This window comes from Vanacampus margaritifer, chromosome 14 (assembly GCF_051991255.1).
Source record: "Vanacampus margaritifer isolate UIUO_Vmar chromosome 14, RoL_Vmar_1.0, whole genome shotgun sequence".
Lineage (NCBI taxonomy): Eukaryota > Metazoa > Chordata > Actinopteri > Syngnathiformes > Syngnathidae > Vanacampus > Vanacampus margaritifer.
Window position 1 is genome coordinate 13,931,902 of NC_135445.1, and position 25,138 is coordinate 13,957,039.

The following is a 25,138-nucleotide window of genomic DNA, read 5'->3' on the forward strand; positions in this document are numbered from 1 at the left end:
ATAAGAGCATCTCTGACCTTTTCAGTCAGCTCACACGAGCCTATTAACTCTTTGACTGCCAGACGTTTTCAGAAAAGGGATGCCGTGGGTGCCAGCCGATTTTAAGCATTTTGACTGATCTTTCAAGGTCCATAGAAAATTATGTGTTTGGACTATGGAAACACACATACTGCCAAAACAAGATTAGACTCTCATCTTCCATCAGAAAAAAAAAGTTTGTTTCTACCTTATTCCGTTTTTGAGTAATCAACAATAGAAAATGGTTAGTTTCACCTGTTTTGAAAAAAAACGTCTTTTAACGTCTTTGGCACTCCTCCATATGATTTTACGAAACGTTATTTAACGTTTTTGGCAGTCAAAGAGTTAATATTTATAGATGTAATTGGCTGAGCTCGAGTGATGTGAGGCCTTGTTCTGGTGCGGTTTGGCACATGTACCCCCCCCCCCCCACCACCACCACCACCGCTACAGGTGGACGCGCTTACTTTCTGCGGCTGACTGAGATTCTTTTTAAGGAGGAAGTTGGATATCCTAATAATCAGGTAAACTAATGGCGGGCGGCGAGAGTGTTTCCTTCCGCCGCACTCGGCACGTCAGTCATTCCCAGAATTGCTCCTGTCTGTCTGGTCTGCGAGCCATTTGGATGGAGCGGAACGTGCGTCCACTCAGTAACTCCCCTTGACGTTTAGTGGGGACCACACTGCCCCCTTTTTTTTTGGGGGGGGGGGGGGGGGCTTCCACACACCTCCTGCCTCTTCTATTTGAACAAAGCCTTCCTCAGTCTAAAGTGGCCCAATCTCAAATGATTAGCGGCATGGGAGGAATTACATATTTAGCTTTACGTCCGTCACCATTTCCTCCCCACGGCCTGATCTGTAGTGACTGGCGAGCGGTGCCCTCCATGTTGCTATCTCCGTAAGGCTAAAGAGACCCCCACCCCCCCTCAACCTACAGGAGACGAGTGTAATCAAGGGTTTCCAGCAGTGTAGAAGATGAGAAGTGCAGGGTGGACATTGATGACAATAGACACAATGGCAATTATATTTTATATTACGTCTGATTCTTTAAACCAGATGGGGAACCTTTTTCCTATCAGGAGCCTTTTCTGTTTGTATGAAGACGAGGCTCATACTAAATTTGGGGTGGAGGGGGGCAGTATGATGTAATGCGCCTGAAAGCTTGCCGCAAGTCTTCCTCGATTTCTGTTCAAAACTTCTTAAGCAGCATAATTTGTATTGATCAATTGCAAGGGCAGGTTTTTATTATGATTGGGACCAAGTACAAACCAACCACACATCCAGTCCGTTAACAAACACAATGCAGCTCAGCTTCTGGCTAGCAGGCGCCATGGCTAGTGACATGTTTTTGGCACAATGACAAACGTAAGTAATTCGAAATGGCATCATGTGACTTTTTAAACTCAACTTTTTAAACTCTCGAATGTTATTTATATGGAGTAAATGTACTAAGAATATTTACGCAAAAATATATAAAAAAATAAAAAATACATTATGTTCCCTTACTGTCCTAAATGTAAACCACACCGTGACTTTAAAAGGGACAAGCAAGGCACATACTGATCTGTGATTTCTTTTGGTATTTTGTTTGACTAGCGCAGATAGAATAGGGTGTTGTGCATGGAATGCAGCCGACTTGGGCTTATTGAAGCGGCTCCTCTCATACCTATGAAACTTGATGTGCATACAGGCCTAGTAGTGCATCTACCAAATTTACGGTAAACTAGCCTTGCCCCGGCGCGGAAATTTTGATGCGACTTATCTACAAAAATAGAGCCCTAAAAGTTCAAACTGCCAATCTACCACAAACCATGATCCTGAAACACTTTCTCATTTTATATGATAAACTTTAAAAATAAATGACTTTCAGATTCCGCCAGTCTGGAGAGTGAAAACATACACATGGCAAATACGCTCCATAACCGCCGCACGCAACCTTGGATAAACTTAGGCTAGATTTATCACTTCCATGACACCAATTACAAATTTTCTATTAGTCAGGGCTTTGGCACCGTATTGCGGAATTTCGAAGAGTTACATAAATATGACTATAGGTGAGTTTTTCAGTGAAAAGGCTGTAGCTCGATGTACAATAATTTTTTAAAAAGTGCGTAATGCTCACAAGTTAATCCTAGAGCAAATTGTTTCAATTAGTTGGTATGTCAGATGAATATATCATAAACAATTGGACCATGGAATTAATTGTGCAGGCAACAATTATGCTCTTTAAAAAAAAAATAAAAAATCATAATCCTTTCCACAATCAAGCCCCCCCCACCAACTCAAACCTGTTGCAATTCATCCTCTATACCGTCACCTCTCGCTCATAAATAAAGCAGATGAACACCGCCAAAGCCATTGGACAGGAAGCCTGTTAATCTGCAATCCAATCCAGCCCGAGTCAAGAGTGAAACCCGGCTCAGCTTTGACTGAGCGGGACCTGCGAGGAAGGAAGCGGAGAACTCAGGAAGCGGCGTTCAGAGCTTTCACCAGTCATATCCATCACTAGGCCTGGTGATGGAGGCATGATTGTGTGTGTGCGTGCGTGCGTGTGTCGTATCCATCACACGGCCAGGAGAGCAGAGTCATTAGAGGGGCTGGGCCGCATTTTAACTAAACATCTTTTTCCATAAAATAAATGCTTCCAGGTTAGCGCGGGTCCCGGAGAAGCCGGGTCGCCCAGCGTTTGCTGCCACTCATCTGATCCCAATTACCAGGCAGCGCCAGGTCACAGCCTGCGTAGATGCACGCTGGAGAAGACAAGCAAGCAAGTGTGCCTTTCTCTTTTGCTTCCAATTGACACATCGCCACCCCGGCGTGAACCTTACACCCCTTACATTTTTAGGGCTGGGACACACACGTTACACTTAGAGCCGTTCTCAAACAGACGACGGAGCCCTTGGGGTAATAATTGGGGTTTGCCTGAAATGTCTAAATATTCCCCTGTGCACCACATCCATGTACTGCAAAGATTTGGCTATCAACTGATAAAAGTGCAAATTCAGAATTGGACCAGTCCTTGCCACAGTTGCCTTACCTAACCCTAACACAACCCAAGTTGCATTAAATTTACTTTAACTCCAGTACACGAGAAAACGATGAAAAACAGCATCATCTCTTCAGCCCGCCCAAATCCAATTTCAAACCAATCTGCCGGGTTAAAATAATTAAGTGACCCAATCTGCTGAAAATCCATAACCATACCCAGTGAGTGAATAAGGAAAACAACCCAAGATTTTTTTTAATTGTAGAAAAAAAAAATCAGTACTAAATAAGAACATTAATCAACATTTTGCAGTAGAATCGATTAAGCTACAAATAAATAAAGTAAAAAAAAAAAAGTTAAAAAAAAATCTCTGCTTTTTCACATGGGCTAATGTTACTGCAGATACATGCACCAATTAGTGTAGAAAATTAATTGGTTGATTGTTGATTAGTTCATAAATTACATGTAAATTATGACTAAAACAATGATTGCTTTAGAAGAAAACTTTGGTAACTCTGGGTAACAATTTGAAAAAAAAAAATCTAGTTAGATTTTGATGATGATTAACCTAAAACTGGCATGCTGATTCCAAAATTGTAATCGTTTTTTTGGGAACCCCCCCTCCACAGCTTAACTATCAGATGAGCAAAATATTCTTGATTATCTGTAGTAAGACTGTAGTAAGAAGAGCTGAGTACAATTGGACGTGGCAACGTTGTAACCAAGGCCAATTGGGCATAACATTGTAAGTTCTATTTTATACAGTTTTTTTTTTCATTTTCAAAGGTTGTATCTTTTCCATCTTTGTGTTTTATTTACGTACATACACATTTCTTCTTTTTTTTTCTTTTAAGAAAACAGCGATCCTATAGCTAAAAAAATTGTGGCAATAGAGAAAAACTGAGAACAGTTTTGGATTCCACACCCAAAAATTAGCTAAACACAGCTGTCAGACCCAATTCAACAATTATGTTCCCCATTAATCCATTTTTAAGAGATGTTTGTGAAGCCCCCCCCACACACACACACAAATAACTACATACACCCGTGCCAACGAGAAAGCAACCTGAAGCTGACTATTCCTTTCCCATTGACATGACTCAGCAATTACCCAGCCGAATTGAAGTGATCGTCGTTATCACGGTGCGATTTTTAACCCTGAACCGTCAACCTGCTTAATCACCAGCTTGACACCAAGTAACGTTTATGCTTTTACTGCCACGTGATGCCGCATTGTTTTCAATGCATTGAAGTGGCACATTTGATTGTTCAATAGTTGAGGGGAGACAAATACGTAAGTTACTCCTTTTGAACACAGTCAGTCAAGTGGTGTTAAATCAAATGTATGTGGGAAACACCATCGTGCAAGAGAGAAAGAATCCATCACGGTGTTGGGTTATATACTGTATAAGCGTGTGCGTGCCTTTTGGTATGTACTGCATGCGTGTGCATTTACATCTCTACATCATCATAGGATAATTGCTTCCTCATGCTTCCCTTCTTCCCCCCACGAATATTAATTACCAGAAGATGAAACCAAGCCCTTTGGGTCTGCAAGGTTGGGGTTCGAAAGAGGAAATGGGGTGGGGGCGGGGGGGTGCTTGTGCGTGTGCGTCTGAATGCAAAACAACGACATCAGAGTTGCAGCAGAGAAAACTTGTGAGACAATTAATTTCCGATCTAAATAGCTTATTTATTTTTGAAGTGTTGCTGCTCCTTCTTCAAAATTTGATCCACTTCCGTATAAGAAGCTGATTAATATTTTATTTGATCCTGAAAAGTTCCATATAATAACCTACTGAACGGTTTTAATGACAGCAAAAGATCCAGTTTCAGGAATTAAAAAAAAAATCATTAGGGAATTTTGTGCTATATGTAATGCTGTAATATAATATATATATATATATTTTTTTTTTTATGAATTAAAATGTAATGGGAGCAATCCACATGGTCATTTCAGGATATGGTATATATTTCTTATTAGGTTAATTTTTTCGTGAGGCAATTATATATTTTTTCTTTTTTTTTAATGAAAGTATGACCTGAACAATCTGTAATTTTACATTTCTCGGTGAAGGTATTGGGTTAAGTCATTTAAAATAAAAGAACATGACCCAAGGGGTTAAAAGGTTTGTTTTTGTAAGGCAATTGCACATTAACTGATGTATCAAATTTGATGTACAGTATTCTGAACACTTCCATAATTGTGATTTTTTAATCAAATAGCAACCAGTATCTATTTTAATTACTGTTATCTAATTTTGTCCTGACCACCGCAATATAATTTTTTTTTCTCAATAATGAACACAACGTCCAATCAATCTACGTTATTCTTTATTTTATTTCAGCACATGGTACTTAGTTAATTGCAACCTATGTATTGTAATAAAAAATAAAAAAAACATTACAAATAGTAAATAAAGGGCAATAACGAAAAACATATTTAGTGTTAGCTTGATTCTGCGGCCTTTAAATAGTACATGATAAATTGGATACTTGAAACAATAAATGTGTCCGTAAATAATGAGTAAAAATAGTAAATAGGCTACATCTTTAAATAAAACCCACTAACAGCCATTTCTTATTTTCAAATGATCATGTTATACCCATGAGTGAACCGAATTTATTGGCTCCTTAATTGGAACTATGGAAAACCGCTGTCCTGTTGGCTTTGCGTGGGCAGGTGGATAGCGCCATCTGGTGATTTTTTTTAGATGCTGCAGCGGGGAAATAAAACCTTGATCAAGGCCTCCAGTAGGGGTCCCTAACCTTTTAGAAAGTGCTACTTTTGGGGTAGTGCCCTAGCAGTTTCAGTCACACTTATGAAATAACAGTGTGCTCAAATTACCTTTAATTATATATTATTAATAATTAATGTTTATCTGTGAAACCACAGATCAGATGAATCATTTCTCACAATAATTTGTAACAATGATTTCAAATTTGTTAGACACTTTATTTCTTAAATTTTCACAACTGCTGATATTTTTTTGCACTGCAAGATTTTAAATCTTACATTTAGAAACTTGTTTTAATGGTTATTTACTTATTTGAAAATTTTGTCTTTCTATTATTATCTTAAATTAAGCATAAACAAGCCTAGGTTGTCTCAATTAGTCTGGATATCTTAAAAAAAAGCAAATTACCGTTAAAATAAGTTACACTGGTTCTCTCAGCAAAGGTCTCATCAAAAATAATTTTATTTCAAGATTTAATACCAAACACAAGTGGCTTTATTTAAGAATCACACACTTTTGCATTTATTAAACAGATGACTCAAATGCATGTAGCACATTTCACATTATTGACAGAGCCATGCAACAACAAAAATATGGATGGCTCTGCTGAATCAAGACTGCACTGCTCACATTTGCATATCATGAAAATACAGTTTACCCTACTTCAGAAAAAGGTCGTCAATTCACTTTCAACTTCCTCTGGAGGTGTTGTGGTTTTATGCCATTGCATGCTCCTGGTGTGTTTGTTTTATGTACACTAGATCATACTATAGCTTTTTGACAATGGAAATAGTTTCATGTTAAGTTTGTTTTCAGGTCCAATCAATATTGTAGTTTTTGCTCAAACAATCAGAGTTCATCTTAACGTGTGTATATATGTGCGAACTGCGCAACAACCTGGCAGTGAGAAGATCTTTGAAGGTGAACAGCAGTCGCCATTTTCTGTAGCGATTCAAGAGTAAGTATTTTTTATTTCACATTTTGATAATTTATAGCTTCATAGATATATTTTCTCTATTTGACACAGAAATTGCTGTTTGTGGTTATCTAGAATTTTCCTTAGTAGTTATTCATTTAAATCCTATAATATTTAGTTAGGTATACTCATTTGCTGTTGAGACAAAATCTATTTTCATGACACCAGAGTTTCACTTCAACTTAATAATATATATATATATATATTTTAAAGCAACATTTAATCAACACTTCTCAATCACAAAACTGAGAGAGATAATTATTTGCATTTAACTGAAAACTAATTCAGAGGTAAAACTTTTGGCGGCAATTGTATTGAAGCTGTTTTATGGAAGCAACTTATTATTATTATTATTTTTTTAAGGTACCAAATTATCACTGGCACCAAATGTTACATTGTTTAGGAATAATATTCAACCTGCACTGCTGTAAAACATGCAGAGCTTGATTTGTGTAGTATGTATGTATATGTATAATTAGAATTTCATCTCGTTGATTTTAATGATCTACTTTTGAAGCTCTTGTACTTCATTAATTTATGTTACTGGATCGCTGTTTCATTGTTGCGCCAACAGGTGGCGCGCGCGCCATGTTTATAGCAAGATCATGGAAATACAGACTTCCTTAATTGGAACCAGTTGAAATGCAATCCGTAAAATTTGCATTTTTCAAACTACTATGGCTACTTTTTGGCCAGTGACTGTAATGACTGCACCCCAGAAACTTCACATTCAGGGTTTGACTGTCACCATCACATCGACACATTTCAAACTTTGTCTATTGCAATTTTGAAACTACAGTTAAATCTCAGTACAGTACTTAACATAATTACTAATATATATATATATTTATTAAATAAGTTAAAATGTTATATTTTTGTGGTTAGACGTTTATCCCATTCCTTTTTAGCTCCTGAAAAATAAATAAAAATAAACTGTTTTTAAGCCCACATCATATGTAATTGTAGCTTGAATAAAGTTTATCAGATAAAAGAACAAAACTTTGCTTACGGTCCCATTTGTTTATTTACCTGACTCTAAGTGAGTCGAAATGCTGTGATATGTTTTTAACAGTTAATTAATTATTGCATTTATTAATTTATTTTTAAAGAGTGTAATACTAAAATACTGCTTTACTTCTCTCCATTTTATCTGACGAGTAAAGTCTGCTTAATCAAGCTACACATTACTAAACCTTGCAAGAAATTTGTAAAAACGGAATGAATGGAATGAATTCAAATATGATTGTAGTTTGTACATCAAGGGCCGTTTCTGATATGATTCTAAGATTATTGTTTTTATTTATTCATTTATTTTTAATCATTCACCAGTTTTATTTATTTATTTATTTATAATCATCCACCAGTCCCTACCCCATACGATTAGAAATTCATGTATTTATTTATTTATTTATTCACAATCATTCACTAGTCCCTAGGATATATAGGATTAGAAATGAGCTCATCTGAGGGACAGCCAAGGTGAGATGTTTTGGGGGAAAAGTAAGAGAGGGGGTGGCTTAGATGGTTTGGACACATCCAGAGGAAAGAGAGACTAGCGAGTAGAAGGGTGATAAGGATGCGGTAGAGTGAGGGAAGACATGATGGCAGCTGGAGGAGGATGCAGAAGATAGGCTTGGATAGAAAAAAAAAAAAGGATGGCACGAGCCTGTGGTTAGTCCAAAGGACAAGATGAAAGGAAAAGAAGATTGTTGTTGTTGTTTTTTATTAATCATAATATTGTAATGTTATTCTTGTAAAGGTCTGCCTTTTTTTGTCACGGGATTGTGATCCCCTGTGGGAATAAGACGGAACTTTTGAAGACTCCATTGTTGTAAAATTGCAACATTTTTCCTTATAATAAAGTGACCTTATTTAATTATATTTTTTATTTAATTAGTGAATATTGTTCTTGTAAAATTAAAACCTTTTCTTCATAATATTACTACCGGTACTTAATTTGCGTTGCTCTTTTAGAATTTTCATCAATGCACTGAAAAATTTGGACTTAATGATAAAATGAAATGTCTAAACTAAAAAGTAGTTACAACATTCTTCCTCATGATTTTTTTTTTTTTTTTAAATCTTTATGTTGTGACTGTATATGTGTGAGTTAATTCTATCAAGTTCTCTTATCTCTAGAGAATGTGGAGTTTACCCTAAAAAGTACCACTTCAACAACTTAATTCTTGTAAGTGATGGATTTAAAAAAATTTTTTTTTAATAAGAATTCCTCTTAGCATTGATGTCGTCATCATGAACAGGAACTACAACCTATCACAATAGGCCATTGAAATTGAGACCTGGGAATGTCCATCGGAACTTATTTTTGATAACTTCCTCAAAGAGAGAACAATGGCTCAATTTCATTATGTGAATAAAAATTGCAGATGGACAACATTCCATTAAGACCACGAAAGCATACCAGTCCACATTTTTTTTTTCTAAAAATGGTGCATTAGATGCATTGAATCAAATGAACTGTCTTGCGGGGAACATGCCTAGTGTCACTTCTTCTTTCTTGTAAAACTAATGTGCATCGAACAGAAATCAATCATTTCCTTAAAACACTTCTGTGTTTCGGAATGACAACAAAAAAAAGTTCAGCTGTTTCATGGTGAATGTGATGTGAAAGTGAATACTGACATTATCTTACGTAATTGTCTGTACTTTAAACTGAAAGGCAAAGCATTAAAGTAGCCTACCTTTAAAAAAAATTATGTATGTGCGTATGAGCTGCACTAAGAAGTGTCACTTCTTAGTGCAGCTCTTTGCCTTTGACACATTATGCAGGATTACAGTAGTAGAGCATTTCATAAATATTCTGAAATGTATTGTGAGGTGTGTGTGTGTGTGTAACATTAGGGCAAACTAACTCAAGAATGAACAAAAACAGTACAAAACCATCGGGTCTAGAATCAAACCCAGAGGTACACCGCGGCTAATTTCTATAGCCTTTTTTTGCATGGCCAGCCACACAATTCAAAAATAAATTATGTTATACAATGGAATCTCTGTAATCGAATAATCTTCACATGATGTTGGAAATAATGTCATGAGAATTCATTTGTTGGCTGGAATAGTTGCAACACAAAATCTTGTAAAGGTGTTTTCTTAATATTTCAACATTCGCATCAGCAATTGTGAAGTATTCGACTTTCGAGATTCCTTTGTATGAATTGTAAAAACAATTATCATGGTTAATTTACATCTATCAGTGCAGGAAAGATCGCCTTTTTGAACCTTGAACTCTTTGCTATAATGTCACAACCAGATTTCCCCTTCTTGCCAGATATATTCCCACCACCAGGGTGCCCTCGTTGAGCCTGAAGACCCTCAAACTCTTCCTGTTGGTGATGCTTGCAATCTGAAGATAGCCAAAGCAAATTGCCATTATCGACTGCAATACATAATCTGCAGAGTAAAGGTTGTACAATTTGTTGTACATCCTTACTTTCATTATATAATCTATAGATAAAATCAGTTACCTTCAGTCAAAATAGTAATCGTTTCTTTGTAGGCATTTCTTCTTTTTTTTTGCAAAGACCTATAGGAGATTAATACGTAACATAAATATCATGGGTGAGGTTTCATACACTCAAAATGAAAAAAATAAAGTGACTTTAATGCATCTCTCGTTTTTGGTCCACAAAAATTTATGTAGACATAATAGGGGCTTTTCCACCACCTGAACTTTTGAAAAACTTTTCAATTTACCTTGGTCAAATTCAAATTTTTCCACCGACAACAACTTTTTTTTTAGTTTTTTTTTTTTTTAGATCTGTTTTTATTTAGTCATTTATTTATTTGGAATGTTGGCCGTTTTGATCCACCATACGCATTGACCGAGGCTGATTGGTTGGTCAATTTTTTTTTTTTTTGGTGGGGGGGGGGGGGGGGTGTTTTTACATGGCTGGGCTCATCAAACTCATTTGAATTAATTACCGAGAACTCTAAGACGCTGTGGAAACTATAAATTCCCTGCGGAACTTTTACAACCAAGAACTAACTCCCTTTACACAGAACTCAAAGATCCTGGGCTTGTTGGTGGAAAAGCAGCTAATGAAATGAGCTTTGAAGTCACTTTTTTTTGTATAAAAGATGAGCAAACAGAGAAGTTCCACCTTTACCTGCTCAGAAAAAAGATTCGATAGACAGACAGATAGATAGACAGATGATGTTTTTTTCCCATTACCTTTTTTGGCACAGTAAAATTAGCACTACAATGAAGCCAATCAGTGCTATTCCAATAAGTGTGCCAAATCCTACACGGATTACAACAACATTGTCTGTGTTTTCCTTCTTTAGCTGGGTTTCATCTATAAAGGGGGAAAACAAGTGGAAAAACAAAAAAAAATTGTATGTGATTTCATCATTTGTCATAAGATGTGAACATGTGATTGTTCACAATGGAAATTGTCGTGGTTCTTACTTCCATATGCAAATTGGAAAACAATACTGAGCTATGACTCAAGTGATATTTTGGAAATGCCATCGAATTTCCAGAAAAACTACTTAATTCAACCCATTGTGTATTTACTGTACGCTATCAAGTTCTGTTATCTTTGTTGTACGAGTATTCAGTCATCAATTCATTGCTTGGTATTGCAATTTATTTTTACACTTGTTGTTCTAAGTGGTTATTTTTATGTTACTAAACTTGCTTGGCAGGTTTATTATTATTATTATTTAGTTTATTAGAAATATTGACTATGAGGAAAAAAATGAAAATCCCAAAGACAAAAATGGCTTGATTCTACCTAACAAGAAATTATTATTGGGAAGTTCATCTTGTAGATAACCAAATCTTGTTTTGTTTTGTTTTACATTCAGTTAGTTTTAATATGGCGGTTTTGTTAGTTTTATCAGTTTTATTTTTTAATGCTTCATTTTAGTTTATTTTTTTATTTGTTTTACTTTAGTTTATACAGTATATAGAGCATTTATTGAGTAACACAAACAATTTAAAAAAAGCTCACTTTTTGAGTAATAAAGTTTCAAACCACAATTTCCAAATGTATATTCTACCTTCTTTCTTCTGTACGGCCTTGCAGTACTACCAAAATACTCATGCATAATATTAAGCTGTAGTTAGTTTTATTGTAGTTAGTTTGGCATTTAAGATGTAGATTGGAAGAAATTGAGCCCACGGGGGAAAAAATGACATACAACTGTCAACCCCTTGTTTAAAAGGTGTGAATGAAGCTCATGCTCACCTGGGATGAGAAAAGTCGCAGAGGAGTCGCTACTTTCAAAGCGACAAGTGTAGTTGTTTTTCTGCGATGATGCCACCCGTATCTGAGTAATGATTCTGAAGAGGTGGTCCACAGTTGACACAAAAGCGGTGCTGGCGTTGAGATTTTGCCCGTGGCCATCCTCCCAGACCACCGTGGTCACCGGATAGCCCTCGGACTGGCAGCTTAACACCAGCTCGTCTTCACTTTCCGACTTGGAAATGTATTTTGTGATCGTTTTGTATGGTGCTGCAAGAATGAGATAAAGCGCACAGTTGGTATGTGATATGGTCTTGAAATTGATGACTTAATGGCTTGTATGCAAATGGCCTAAAGAATGCCCGTCACAATGTGGAATTAAAACACTCACTTTTTTTTTAACGCGCCTTTTTCTAAAATGTAACACAAATTTACTGAACTACCCCAGACCAAGTTTCTCTGACTTCAAGATCCAGAGCCACTTTCAAGTGATGGCCATAGTCTAGCTGCCTGAAACACAGGTGTGACACCCCCGAAATATAAATCTAACCCAAAAGGTAAGCTGAGCTGCATTGAATTTTGTCAGATGCATGAATAACATCAGAAAAGACAAGTGATCCAAGCTCTTATCCTGATTAAGGTCTTGCCTGACCTGGAGCCGATTCCAACTGATGTTGGATGAGAGATGAGATGCACCATGGACTGGTCACCATCCAACCACAGGCCCATAAAGACAAACACATTCACATTAACACCTGGACCATTTTAAATCTTGAGTGAACTATCTTGGCAAAGCAAAAAGGTAAGCAGAGCTGCATTCAGTTTTGTTGAAATAAAGGATTAGCATTAGTGCCTTCTTGAGTGGCACACACTTAATTGCAGGGAGATGTTACAGTTTTGTGTGTGAAGTGCTGCCTCCATGAGTGAAAATGATTTTGTCTAAATGGGAGTTGAGTTTTGTTGTTGTTTGTTTTGCCACGCTTTTGATGCTTGCCTGCCAGTTCAGTACCCTAGCTACGACCATTGTCGCCATGGTAACAAATCTGTAGTCGCCATTGACCTAGCGGTATGTGGGGCAGGATGAAGGCCGCTCTTAAACTTGGAAATTCATTCCAGAAAGCTCAAAAGTGGACTTATCATTAGAACACGTTAGAACTGAGGTTTTACTTACTTCAAATAAGCAAAATTATCCGCCAACAGAACAAGAAAATTTTACTTAAATTTTTGTGTAAGATTTTGAAAAATAAGACTAGGCCCATATCAACCACTGCAGTCTTGAAAATAGTATTTTCAGACTAAAAACAAGTCATGTCGACTTTTTTCAAGCTGTAATAAATATAACTATTTTCTTAAAATACATTAGTATTTTTTTTACGCATGAATAACTTGACTGCTTGATCAAATAAGATAATTAAGTAATAAGTATCTTAAAATAAGCACAATGATCTTTCCTGACAATTTCATTTGAAGTAAAAAATAACTTCTCAAATCAAAATAAGCAAATTTAGGCTCAATTTAAGAAATTATATCTTACTTAAGATTTTAGTTTTGGCAGTGTAGCCATGTTCCTGTTTGGTTTGTTGCTCTGACTTGTGTTTTTGGACTTTGTTGATTTTGTTATTTTTGCCAAGTACCTTGTTTGCCTTTTTCTCAATTAAATCCCCTTTTTGACTACATCCCCGCCTTGCTCCTTTTGCTCCCTGCATTTGGGTCCTCCATCCCACTGCCCAACCTGAGACTTGAGCAGCTGCGATGTCATTTTCACTCGACAGCAAATGGCAAATTTGCCGCCTTCTGATATTGAAATTGTTGATATTGATATCAAGTTGGCGCGAAAGTTACCTATCAAGAGGTGTTGCTTACCAGTAACAGATAACGTCATTTTCTTATAATCAGCCCCATTTGTTGTTTGCACCACACACTGGTAAGTCCCCGTGTCGTTGATGCGAAGACTTGACACCTGTAACCGTAGAGTAAACACATTCATTTTGAGTAACTGTGTTGCCAGTTAGTGATGTAAACTCATATTGATACTTCAGTACATGACAGTTTTAAAAAAGTGTCTTTCATTAAATGAAAACATGTAAGATCAGAACTTCACCCGCAGCTTGGCCCAGCCGTCTTTAATCTCCTCGGCGAGAAGCCTGGCGCGACCCTTGAGGTCCGGATGCTGGAAGGGAGCTTCCTCCTGCCCGCCATCCATCCGATACACGGCCCGATATGGAGCCGGCGAGATCTGGTGCCAGGTCACCGTAAAGTCCTTATGGGGATATGGTGACAAAGGGTAGAACCGGCAACCCATTACCACGTCACCTCCCAACTCGGCACTATATGAGTCCCGCTCCACATGCGCAGTTAACGAGACTGCTGTAAAGTAGGCCAAAGCCAAGTTTTAAAAGGTCTGCTATAGAATTAAAGTGTGTTAATAATAGTGCTGTCTTTAAACGTTAAATACCTTGGAGAAATGTCTGGAACATGAATTGCAAAATAAAGACAATAGACCACTTCATTTGAAACTGTGGGAGAAAGAGAAGAGAACAGGCATTTCATTCAAAAAATAATTTACCTGATTGGTTCCAGCACACCTTTGAAACTAGTGAGGATAAGCGGTTCAGAAAATTTACTTGACCTAGATTTTTGGACTTAAAAACAACATGGGTTCATACAGGTATCTGTATCTTCCGGCAGGAGATTCAGGGCCCCCAGAACCAGGCTGAACCGCTACAAGAACTCATTCCTGCCGACATCCATCAAACTGCTTAATAACCGACATTAACTAAGTGGTGCAATATATATAGGAGTGTGTGTGTATATGGGTGTGTACAGTCCTCATGTATGTACTTCTCTACACATGTATACTTCTGTGAAGACTTCTACTTATTGCTGCACTTCTTATTTATTTTAATTTACTCTCTCTATTCTGTTGTTTTTCTTACTGTATACTACTGCTGCACTTCTTATTTAATTTTGATTTTATCTCTTTCTATTCTGTTGTTTTTTCCTTACTGTAAACTGCAGCTGGACGGAGTCCAGGAAAAAGTTCCCCACGGGGAAAATAAAAGTATATCGTATCGTATCGTATCGTAACAACTAAATAATAACAGTAATTCTAAAGTGTAGATAATTGGATGATTTGAAAGTTCAGGCAATTCCAAGAGAAGCAAAGAGGAAACATTAGAAATGTAAACAATCAGTCATACCCAAACTACATTTACTTAAAAACTTTTGAAGAAAATTTAAAAGCTCTCAAACTGTATAGGTGTCAAATCTTATTTTTCACTGAACAGCAATATGAAAATTATAATGAATTGAAAATATATATTTGGAAAAAAATACAGCATATAGTTTATATCTTTATACATTACATATTTAAAAAGTGTATTCTCTTCAGCCATTATTCATTTTCTTACCTTACCGGAGCTTGTGTGGTGAGAATGTCAAGTTTTCAAGCGTGAAGTGGCCTTTTTGTGCCAAGGCGCAAATGCGTGTGCTGAAATTTCGCATCGAGGCATGTGTTGATTACGCTTGTGGCCACGCCCGAATCTTCGGAACGCGCGTTGCTTAGTGATGGGACGAACAACACTGGCGCGCCAGCACTCTGTGTATATCTTTTTGTTTTCCAAATAAAACTTACAAATTTATAAGAATAAAGTTGTACATCTCAAAAACATGCACACAGCAACTCTAATGTGAAAAATGTATAAGGGTTGTTTTATTTTTGAAAGACTAAGCGGAAATGCAGTGTTTGCTCACTACTTGAACTTGAGAAATGAGACCTGTTAAACCCGGAAGTTTGCTGTTGTAAATGTCGCTAAATATTTTCATGTATTGACGCAATGAGGAAAGCCGTACAGGAGTCACCTTAATAGCAAACAATTTCTCTCATTTTCCGGTACGTACATTTTCACAAATATCATTCCAAGGTCGAAATAGAAGCTGTTTTGAGGCGACGCGTGTTTGACTGCTCACGTTTTTAAATATTATCAATATGTGTGTACGGTTAGCCAGTCGGCTAACTCTTGGAAAGTCGCTCGGAAGTTAAACATATCTTTTTTGTTTTCGGGTCTTTGAAATGAAAAAAGAAAGAATGTCAAATTCAGATAACTCAAGGGGCGAGAGAGAAAACTCAGATTGTTAATTCCGGTGTTATAAGGTAGTGTTTTGAGTAAGTGCGTTAAATGGGCAGGTAAACAGGTGTTTTTGCATTTCTTTCTTTTTACCTTTTGGCTTTCCAGCCGGTCAGCGGTAACATCGCCACGATGGGCTTTCTTCTCTCCAAGACCATGGATGCAAACTTGAAAAAGCAGCAAGAGTTCATGCTGCACAATTCCAGGCTGCAGGTAAATCCACGAGTTACTAAGGCAATTTGAACAGACGAAAACATTCTTTGTACTGAACAAAATGTTGTGCTAGTCAATCAAGCTCGAACATATGGAAGCCCGAAAGTGTCAAAATTCAATAAATAAAAACGTCATTTTCAAATAAATATCCTTTAGATAAATAACAGGCAATTATGTAATGTGGCCATTAAATTGTAAAATGTGTTAGTATTATTATGAAAAGTGTTCATGCTATTCTTTAATATGTAACAAATATTTTATTTTGATTAAATATTTCATAATGATTATTTTAACAACGTCATACTTTTTCATACATATTAAATAATACTAACACATTTTACAATTTAATGGCCACATTACATAATTGCCTGTTATTTAGCTAAAGGATATTTATTTCAAAATTACGTTTGTCTTTATTGAATTTTGACACTTTCGGTCTACTATACAAACAAACCAACCATCTTTTTCCATGCTCAGAGCCAATATAAAAGGTTTCTACACAACTATGGAAAAATATGACGTTTGGTTAAGGAAATTTCCAGGTCACTGTTACCACGCCTATTTTCCAAAATGTTTTGCAAACGTTATTGAACCAAGACACATTCTAAAAATTCTCCCGGCACACCACCAAATCAAAATATAACAAAAAAGTTGATGACTACACTGGACTGCGCTGTTACAGTAATTGCATAAATGAAGTGAAATGAAATGAAATTAAGAAAAATATTTGTTAAGAATTAACATTAAAAAAAGCACCTTCTAAAACACAAAATTAAATGTTTCACTTGATCCCAGTCATGTAGGCCCAAAGCTGCCTGGCCTTCTGAAAGAGTAAAATTGGATATGTTCTCTCATAATTTTTTATTTAGGACTACTACTACAACAAAGTGCATTCAGAACAAGTGCAACTGCTGAAAGATTTTTGTAGACTAGAGCAGTCATGCATAATAACAGAGCAAACAGCATAGCATATTTGCCATTTAATTACTAGCCTGACATGAAAAATTGGTAAAGTGGTATTTTTTGACCTGATATTTGAAGCTGATCTTTCATCTCCAGTGTTGGTTGGTCTTCTTTTATTTAATACATCCCGTTTCAATTGGTCATCCAGTTTTGAAAATGTTTTTCCAAGGTTCATAATGTCGTCCGCAATCCTGAAGAAATTGCAGCTACCACTTTCTCAGTTAGTTTTTTCTGAATCAGGTCTGCAGACGTGCAGTAGGAAAATGGGCTGGACCATTGATGAGAGCGATAGGGGGAGTATTTGAAACAAACGTGATTGTTGAATAATTTTCACTTGTTAAAGTGTGTGAAGGAAAAAGTAAAGAAAAAAGTAATAATTGCTTCAAATCAAAGGAAACTTCATTCATTCATCTTTTTCAATTAGATGCCGAATAGATTATTATTATTATTATTATTATTTTAATTTACCCTCAGTAACAGTTTTGGTATTGGCCCAAAAAATGCTAAAAATGTTGCAAAACTCTTTGACGGAATTTTCAGTGCATCTCTTATTTTGAAATGCTCTTGATGAAGGGTTTTGCTATCATAGTTTTCAGATTTCATGTAGCACACCTCATGATGACTCAGCAACTAGTCTGCCATGTCAGCATGTTTGGGGAATACCTCCCTTAATTAGTCTGACGTAGTTGTGGAAATACCTTATCAAATAGTAATTCCCTTTTGGTGAATCATCATGACATGGTGAAAGTTATTACGCTATTTTTAGATGTTGCCCACTGTTTGGATTAGCAAATTATTTTCCATGACATATTGGAAGTCATTAAAGTTATGTTTAGACAGTTGCCAGCATAGAGAAGAAGAAGTATTGATGTATTTTTACTGGAGCCACTTTTAGATGACAAATATTTGTGCCGTGACTTTGTTATTACTTTTTTAAATTTTTAATATTTGTTTTTATCTAGATGAAAGCATTTCCTTTTGTCGCGCCATTTACTGTGATTATTGATGGCTGCAAGCTAAAACGCAGGTGTTAACCCTGTAACGCAGTGACATATGTGCACTAAAACAGATTGTTGTGTTATTTGTTCCTTCATTTTCTCCCATCAGCCCAGCGGGAAAATTGAACTCTGGCCACTAGGATTCAATTCATAAATTCTCATTTGCTTGATAGATGCCACTGGTTTCGTATGAATGTAATTGTGGTTTTGGTTTGGAATGAGCGGAATGTCTGACGTCTCTGTTTCAACACGTCATTGGGGTGACTCACTTTTACCAAATAGAGATGACGATTAGATACAAGAGCTATTTATAACATTCATAGGTGTTACCAGTACTTTTTATACATAAACTTTCCCCCCACAAAGACCTATATATCCCAAAGTCACATTTTATCTTAAAATTCCATGAAATTAATACCTCAATATCTACTAATATCGGTCACCGTTGTGAGTACCAATACCTTGAAAAAAAGGCCTGGTATCGGCTCTATATCGATACCTGGTACCAGTACTCGCCCAACTCCAGTTCTTCTTATTTTGGCTTAAAAAGCTGTACCGAAATTGTGATTATTTTTTTCCTCTTCACTTTTTACATGTTTTCTCTCCAATTAATTGAAAAACAGCAGTGCTAATCTTTGGTTGCCCCTCTTTTTTTTTGTGGCTTCTGATTTCAGATTTAATTTGTTGCAAAAATAATAATAACAACAATAAAGTGTATTTGGTAGCTGTGTATGATAAGATGCTTATAAATTTATATGATTTTCATGATGATGATGAAAATGAATTTGACACTACAGCCGATCATTTGACTCGAGAGGGTGGCAATTAAATCGACTGTGACGTCCTTACTGTCAAACTTGGGCAAGTTAGTGTCTTCTTGTTTTTTGAAATGTGTGGGACAAGCCAGAATACCCATACAGTAGATTCAAATGCAGAACCTCTCAACAGTGAGTTAACATGCTCGCCACTGAGCTGCTGTCAAACAAATTTATATATAAAAAAAAAAAAAGTAAAACAGCCAGCCAACTGAAAACTTGCTGCTTAAAGTTTATTGAACTTTTTTTTTTATTTTTTTAACAAAGTATTAGGGCTGGGTATCGATTCAGATCAGAAAAATCGATTCGATTCAGAAGGCTTCGATTCACGATTAACATTTTCGGTTCAGTTAAGGATTTCATGCTGTACCAATTTTACTTTTATATGGAAGACATACTCAGAAGTATCAATGCTGCAAATTGAAACTTCTTGCTCTTAATTGGCGCAATAGTATGGAGAGAAAAAAGGTGAATATTTACATTTAGAATTGAATCCAATCCAGTTATATTAATGATGTATGTTTTATTGAACAAGACCTGATCAAAACAAAAAATAATCATTGAAATCGATTGCAACCACAACACGATGTAAATAAACTGGCAAAATCCCTGGGCTTCTCTTGGGAAACTGAACAAGTTTAAAAGTATCGATTCATGGTTTTATGAATTGATTTTCCATCAATCCAGCAGTTTTTATCTATATCATGAGGTGGCCATTTTGCCACTTGCTGTCGACTAAAAATGACATCACAGTTTCTCAGCTTCAGAAAACAGGTGAGCTGTGATTGGTCGTTGCCTGAGCGCTGACCGACTGTGATGTCATCTTCAGTCGACAGCAAGTGGCAAAATGGCCGCCCCCCTGAGGTGGATAAAAAAAAAACTCATATTCCACAAATGTAATATTCATCAGAATGTCATGTTTAGACTAGTGAGGTCACATATAACATATTATTGTCAAGAAATGTTTAAGGTTGACTTCCCCATATTGCGTGTCATGATCAAGTAAGTGTGACATGTATTTGCAGCCCTTCAAGAAATGTCAATGGTTTTCTCTGGATTTTTCCAGCTTTAGAGCTCGTTTACGTGTCATATTTTCCAACGCTTTTTTTTTTTGTGTGCTTTTCTTGTCACTGACGTCATCAAATATCACATCGGATATCTGCTTATTTAGTTTGTTCAACAATGTTCAAATGACATTCTTTTTTTTACTAAAAAGTAGATAATAGCTTGCTAGGGGTGTATAAAACATTGTCTTTTTATTAGGCTAAATTGACACATTTTTCTGCTCCCAAGTCTGGCAGCATAATGCGAGAGAGGGGGTGGGGGGGGTGGGTGGGCGTGTACTATTCATCGTAAAATTATAATTGGTGGTTCATTGAACATTTGCCGCCCGCCAGTGGTTGAAGCCCACAAGAAATCAAAAGCGCACGCTTCTGGAGAATGGAAGTCTTCGACTTGATTGTGTTAATTAGCTCAAGTACAGCTTTATCGTATTTTAGCTCACCTCTGACGTAATTGCAAGTGAAGCGTTTTGACTCGGGGCCATTGTTTCATAGCAGTCCACATGGGGTCGGTCACAATAGGAGGCTGATGTTTGGATCACAAAGACCATATTTGCCTACTGACCACTCGGATAAACACGAGTCATGTAGTGGTGGCCCTGCATATTCATATTCATAAGTTTCAATGCTTATTTCATATTTAGCATCTTTATCATTTTAAGCCTTTAAGAAAATATCAATTCAGTTTTTTTTAAGTATAAAATCGAACTAAATATTTAACATTTGAAATGTTCTGGGATGTATATCTTGTTACTTGACAACCCCAAAATAAAGTGTGACCCATTTTTGACTGGCACTGTAGTTATTGAAAAAGAGAATAGCTCCATCTATTGGTTCTGGAGGGAAATTGCCCTCTGCACAAGATTCATCATTATTTGTCATGTACACACACGCAGATGACGTTTGACCTCTGCATTTGACCTGACCCAGTAGTGGACACCGCAAACACACACTGGTGGCTACCTAAGCAGTTCGGGCCTATCGGTGTCTTGCTCAAGGACACCACAGCAGTTGGATTTTTATCCTGATTAAAATTGGCGTGCTGATTCAAAAATCACAGTCAGTTTTTTATTTTTTATTTTGCGCGCCAATTTTTTCCCTTCAAATTTTAGCACAAGATTCCACTGATAAGATGTAGAAAGAAGAGCTGATTACGATTGGACTCTAATTGGCGTCATAAAAACATAATAATTTTCAATAAACATTACAATCATGCCTGTTTCTTTCATACGTCATTGTATGTCAATATTAGATTATTAAAAAAAAATTAACGGAACAAACGCATATGCATGCTAAATTCCATCTTGTGTGCGTTTCTCCAGCTGGAGCGTCAGATGATGATGCAGAACCAGATGAGGGAGCGACAGATGGCAATGCAGATCGCCTGGTCCAGAGAGTTCATCAAGTACTTCGCAACATTCGTCGCAGTCGCCTCCACCGGCCTCACCGTTGGGTGAGTTTCACGCCTCGTAGAGACTCGCATCCGGACTGTGCGTGCGTGCGTGCGTGCGTGTGTTTTTTCACAACATTTTGTCTAGTGGCCTTTTGCTGCTGCAGCAATCATACGGTCCCAAAAATGTCACTTTTACGACTCGTTAGCTTTTCTCAGCCGTAGCAGCAGACGGTCCGGCAGGCCACAAATCGTATACAGTCGCTGGTGCCAACTTTATTTAAACAAACAATAACAATTGAAAATATTCAAATGTTTTTTTTTGTTTGTTTAATCCAGAGCCCTAAAAAGAAAGAAACCAGCCCTGTTGGCCCCCATTTTGCCACTCGGCTTCATATTTGCCTATCAGATGGACAACGCCTATGGGACACTTATACATCGAATTCGAGGTATGGCTATTAGCTAAAGATATTATTATATTAGGATATTATTATTATAAATCTGACTCTTGATATACTGTAACATTTCTAGCTTTAGTTCAAAACTGTAGTGATGTAAATATTTGGGCCCTAAAGGGCAAAAAAAAACATATAATTATAATGTAATGAATAGTATATATTTTTAATTTCTATTTTAGCCCGGAAGTAGGATTTTTTTTTTTTTTTAATTTATTATCCAGGTTGATTATTTATTTATTTTTTACTTTAGGCCAAAATATGAGAACGTTCTTTATCCCCCAAAAAATCAATTCTGCTCTCCCATTGCTTCTTAGGGGAGGCCGAGTGTATCATGGCGTCTGAAAATGACCGTCTGGACTTGCCGCACGGGACTCCGACCTTCGACAGCATCGAGAAGGCCCGGCGCGCTAAAAGCAGCCTGGCCTCCTTCTTGGAGAAAGATTAACATCGCCTTCCGAAAAGACAATTGAATGGTAAAACCGTCCATTTGCGCTTGTCATATCGTTGCCTACTGCAGTTGGTGGGGAAATGACAAATGCTTTTTAATGCTCGCGGGTCATGTGGTTTATGGAATGTTACTTTTTGGAAGAAGATATTCATCGACGAAAATGATATTTGCAACAACAAATAACCCAAGTGCTTAAGTTTAGCCTGTATTGAAGAACACATTTCAAACGTGCTTGGTGCTGATCAACTTTATTAAAGAGACACTTGATTGGGATGAACAAAGAATTTTAGTGGTGATTAGTCTCTGTTTTTAGACATTTAAGCGAAGCTTTGTTAGACTCCATTCCATATTTTTCCTTATTGAAGTCAGACATGGAGATGCTAATCCTTTGATGTTTGGTTAGCGCTGTCCATTTAAATCCATTTTCCAAACCTTGTCACCAATTGAGGGCCGTTTTTGGAAACATTTGGCAATGTATGTACAATGATTTTTGAATGGACACATTTCCCACCAAGGTATGGGAAGGGGGTGAGGGTGCAGATTAAAGTTAGTTAGTTACTGATGTCACCAAAACATATGGATTTAATTGAAAAAGCGTGCCGGCCGGATGACCCCTTAAACTTCCACTCCAGCAGAATCTTGAATCGTTTACAGATACAGGAGAAATAATAATAATTTAAAAAAAAAAAAAAACATGTACAGAAAATATTTGTTTCTTTTTAGGCAAATGTCTCTTTAGTGAAAACTTGCATGTCAACATTATTCTTCATAAATCCCAAATTTAACATCACACAATGAGTCATCATGATAACATTGCCAAGTGTGCCTCCCAGGTGTTTGTGCGACTTGATTGCCGACACAGAAGCGAGACCTAACGCTAACCAACGCCACTTGAACTCAAGTATTCATAACTCAGGCTTGTAATAAAAGAAAGAAACAACAAACCCTAGCACGTCATTGTCGTCCATCCAAATGACGCGTGTGCGTTCAAGAGAGGGAGGGATCTTCTCGGTCCACTCCGCAAGTTAAGGAGAGAACTATAAAAGATGTAGTCCACTCCCAAGGAAACCAGTCAAGCTCCATTAGGCGAGAAATTGGCCGCGCTCACAGCTGAAAGTGTCGAGGAGCATGTTTTCGGGACCCGTGGTGTGCGCGTTGGTGTTGGCGCTGGGAGCGTGCAGCGGCGATGTGCAGGCTCAAGCCATCAGCAGACTCTTCCTGCCCAGGGACTACGGAGTCAAGCTGTGCGGGAGGGAGTTCATACGAGCCGTCATTTTCACCTGCGGAGGCTCCCGCTGGAAGCGACTGGTGGACGCAGACCGCGGTGAGTGGACCTGGTGTTCATCATTTGTTAGTACTTTTTACTTTCAAATATTTTTTTTTCTCTAAATGATGTAAACCATTGAAACTTATGTATTCACTCATGTCTACTCCAAATTCAAAATTACAAATACATGTGTTTTTATTTAGAATTTTTGTGTTTGTAAATAATACAAAATGCAACAAGGCTTTTCGTTGGACAGAGTGCAGTTTTTAAAAGATCAAAATGTTTCTTTAAAAGACAATTTCACCAACTTAACCCAACATGTGGGCACTTATTTACAAAAGTTAAGCTAAATATGTATTGTATGTAATGTATCTCCAACTGCTCAAGATACTGTATTTGTATAGTCTTACTGTATGTAGCTCTCATTTCTAATGTACAAAATGAGGTACTCAAAAACACGTTAAACCTGTAAAGAACATTTTGTGCCATTAACATTTTATTTTTAAGACATGTGGGCTGTGTTTAATAACGGTGGAAATCGGCTGAGGATATATATATATATATTTTTTTCTTATCATTTTTTATTAGTCCACCAGATGGCGCTATTTCGCCCATTCAAAGCGTGCAGCAAACTCACAGAGTTGACTTTTATTTAAAATATTACAACTCTCTTTCTCTGATGTTATTTTGTTAGCTAAATAACACAATTCAGCAAATAGAAATGGAAATATTTAAATACATTAATAAATATGTAAATATTTTTTCCAAATAGAGTCCAGTTGCCTCAATTCAACATTTGCAGATTGCCATGACATGGATAATCATCTACACATATATGAATAAAAAATATTTTTAGCAAGCACAGTGGCATTTATTTTCTTTTCTTTTTTTACGCCATTAAGTTAAAAATGAATTACCGTATTATTACTATTAGGCTAACAATATGTAGGTACAGTTGTTTTTTTTGGAGCATCATAGATAAGTCCCTCCAACACTATCAACTTTGATTCATATTCCAACCTGTACTGTAATGACAAATCAAATGATGTTAACGACATGATCGCTTTTTCTCCAGAATCCTTCCAATGGAGTCCCCACAGTGTTGTCGCAAGAAACAGCGAGCAGTCCACCTCCCACAAACGCAACCGTCTTCCTCAGCATACCGCCTCCACCTTTTCTTCTAATTCTTTGGCGGGCGGATTAACCCTTCACGCGGCTCCAATCAAGAGCGACCAGCTGGAGTCATCCGGCGTTTTGGCGCTGCTGGCTAAAGGAGGGTGGCCCGGAAACAGCGGGAGGAGGAGGAGGAGGCATTTTTCGCAAGGTGTAGCGGGTGTTTGCTGCAGTGAAGGATGCACTAAGAATGATATAGGACGCTTGTGTTGAGGTGTCATGTAAATAACTCACGAGAAATTATTTGGGGGTGGGGGGGGGGTGTTCGGGGGGATCTGTCATCTTTCAGTTTTTAAAA

At 37.0% G+C, this 25,138-nt stretch overlaps 2 protein-coding genes across 8 annotated transcripts; one reads left to right on the forward strand and one right to left on the reverse strand.

The window, feature by feature from the left end:
* Positions 1 to 6,180: 6,180 nt before the first annotated feature.
* On the reverse strand, positions 6,181 to 16,370 carry LOC144033971 (programmed cell death 1 ligand 1-like). Of its 6 annotated transcripts, none has more exons than XM_077542414.1 (8): positions 16,148 to 16,370; positions 14,383 to 14,443; positions 14,029 to 14,294; positions 13,791 to 13,887; positions 11,931 to 12,197; positions 10,910 to 11,033; positions 10,203 to 10,261; positions 6,181 to 10,081 (listed from the first exon to the last, which is right to left on the reverse strand). In XM_077542414.1, the coding sequence occupies exons 2-8, from the start codon at positions 14,435 to 14,437 to the stop codon at positions 9,915 to 9,917; spliced, it is 1,035 nt and encodes a 344-aa protein (XP_077398540.1). In that variant the 5' UTR covers positions 14,438 to 14,443; positions 16,148 to 16,370; the 3' UTR covers positions 6,181 to 9,914. The 6 variants fall into 6 exon arrangements, with proteins under 6 accessions (XP_077398540.1, XP_077398541.1, XP_077398539.1 ...); XM_077542415.1 differs by lacking the exon at positions 16,148 to 16,370 and adding an exon at positions 15,343 to 15,407; XM_077542413.1 differs by lacking the exon at positions 16,148 to 16,370 and adding an exon at positions 15,338 to 15,400.
* On the forward strand, positions 15,650 to 25,061 carry LOC144033972 (plasminogen receptor (KT)-like). 2 transcript variants are annotated; one of them, XM_077542421.1, is made up of 5 exons: positions 15,650 to 15,819; positions 16,163 to 16,267; positions 21,427 to 21,557; positions 21,834 to 21,943; positions 22,267 to 22,684. In XM_077542421.1, the coding sequence occupies exons 2-5, from the start codon at positions 16,187 to 16,189 to the stop codon at positions 22,395 to 22,397; spliced, it is 453 nt and encodes a 150-aa protein (XP_077398547.1). In that variant the 5' UTR covers positions 15,650 to 15,819; positions 16,163 to 16,186; the 3' UTR covers positions 22,398 to 22,684. The 2 variants fall into 2 exon arrangements, with proteins under 2 accessions (XP_077398547.1, XP_077398545.1); XM_077542419.1 differs by lacking the exons at positions 15,650 to 15,819; positions 21,834 to 21,943 and adding an exon at positions 24,743 to 25,061 and having other exon boundaries at positions 16,254 to 16,267; positions 22,267 to 23,724.
* The last annotated feature ends 77 nt before the right edge of the window (positions 25,062 to 25,138 follow it).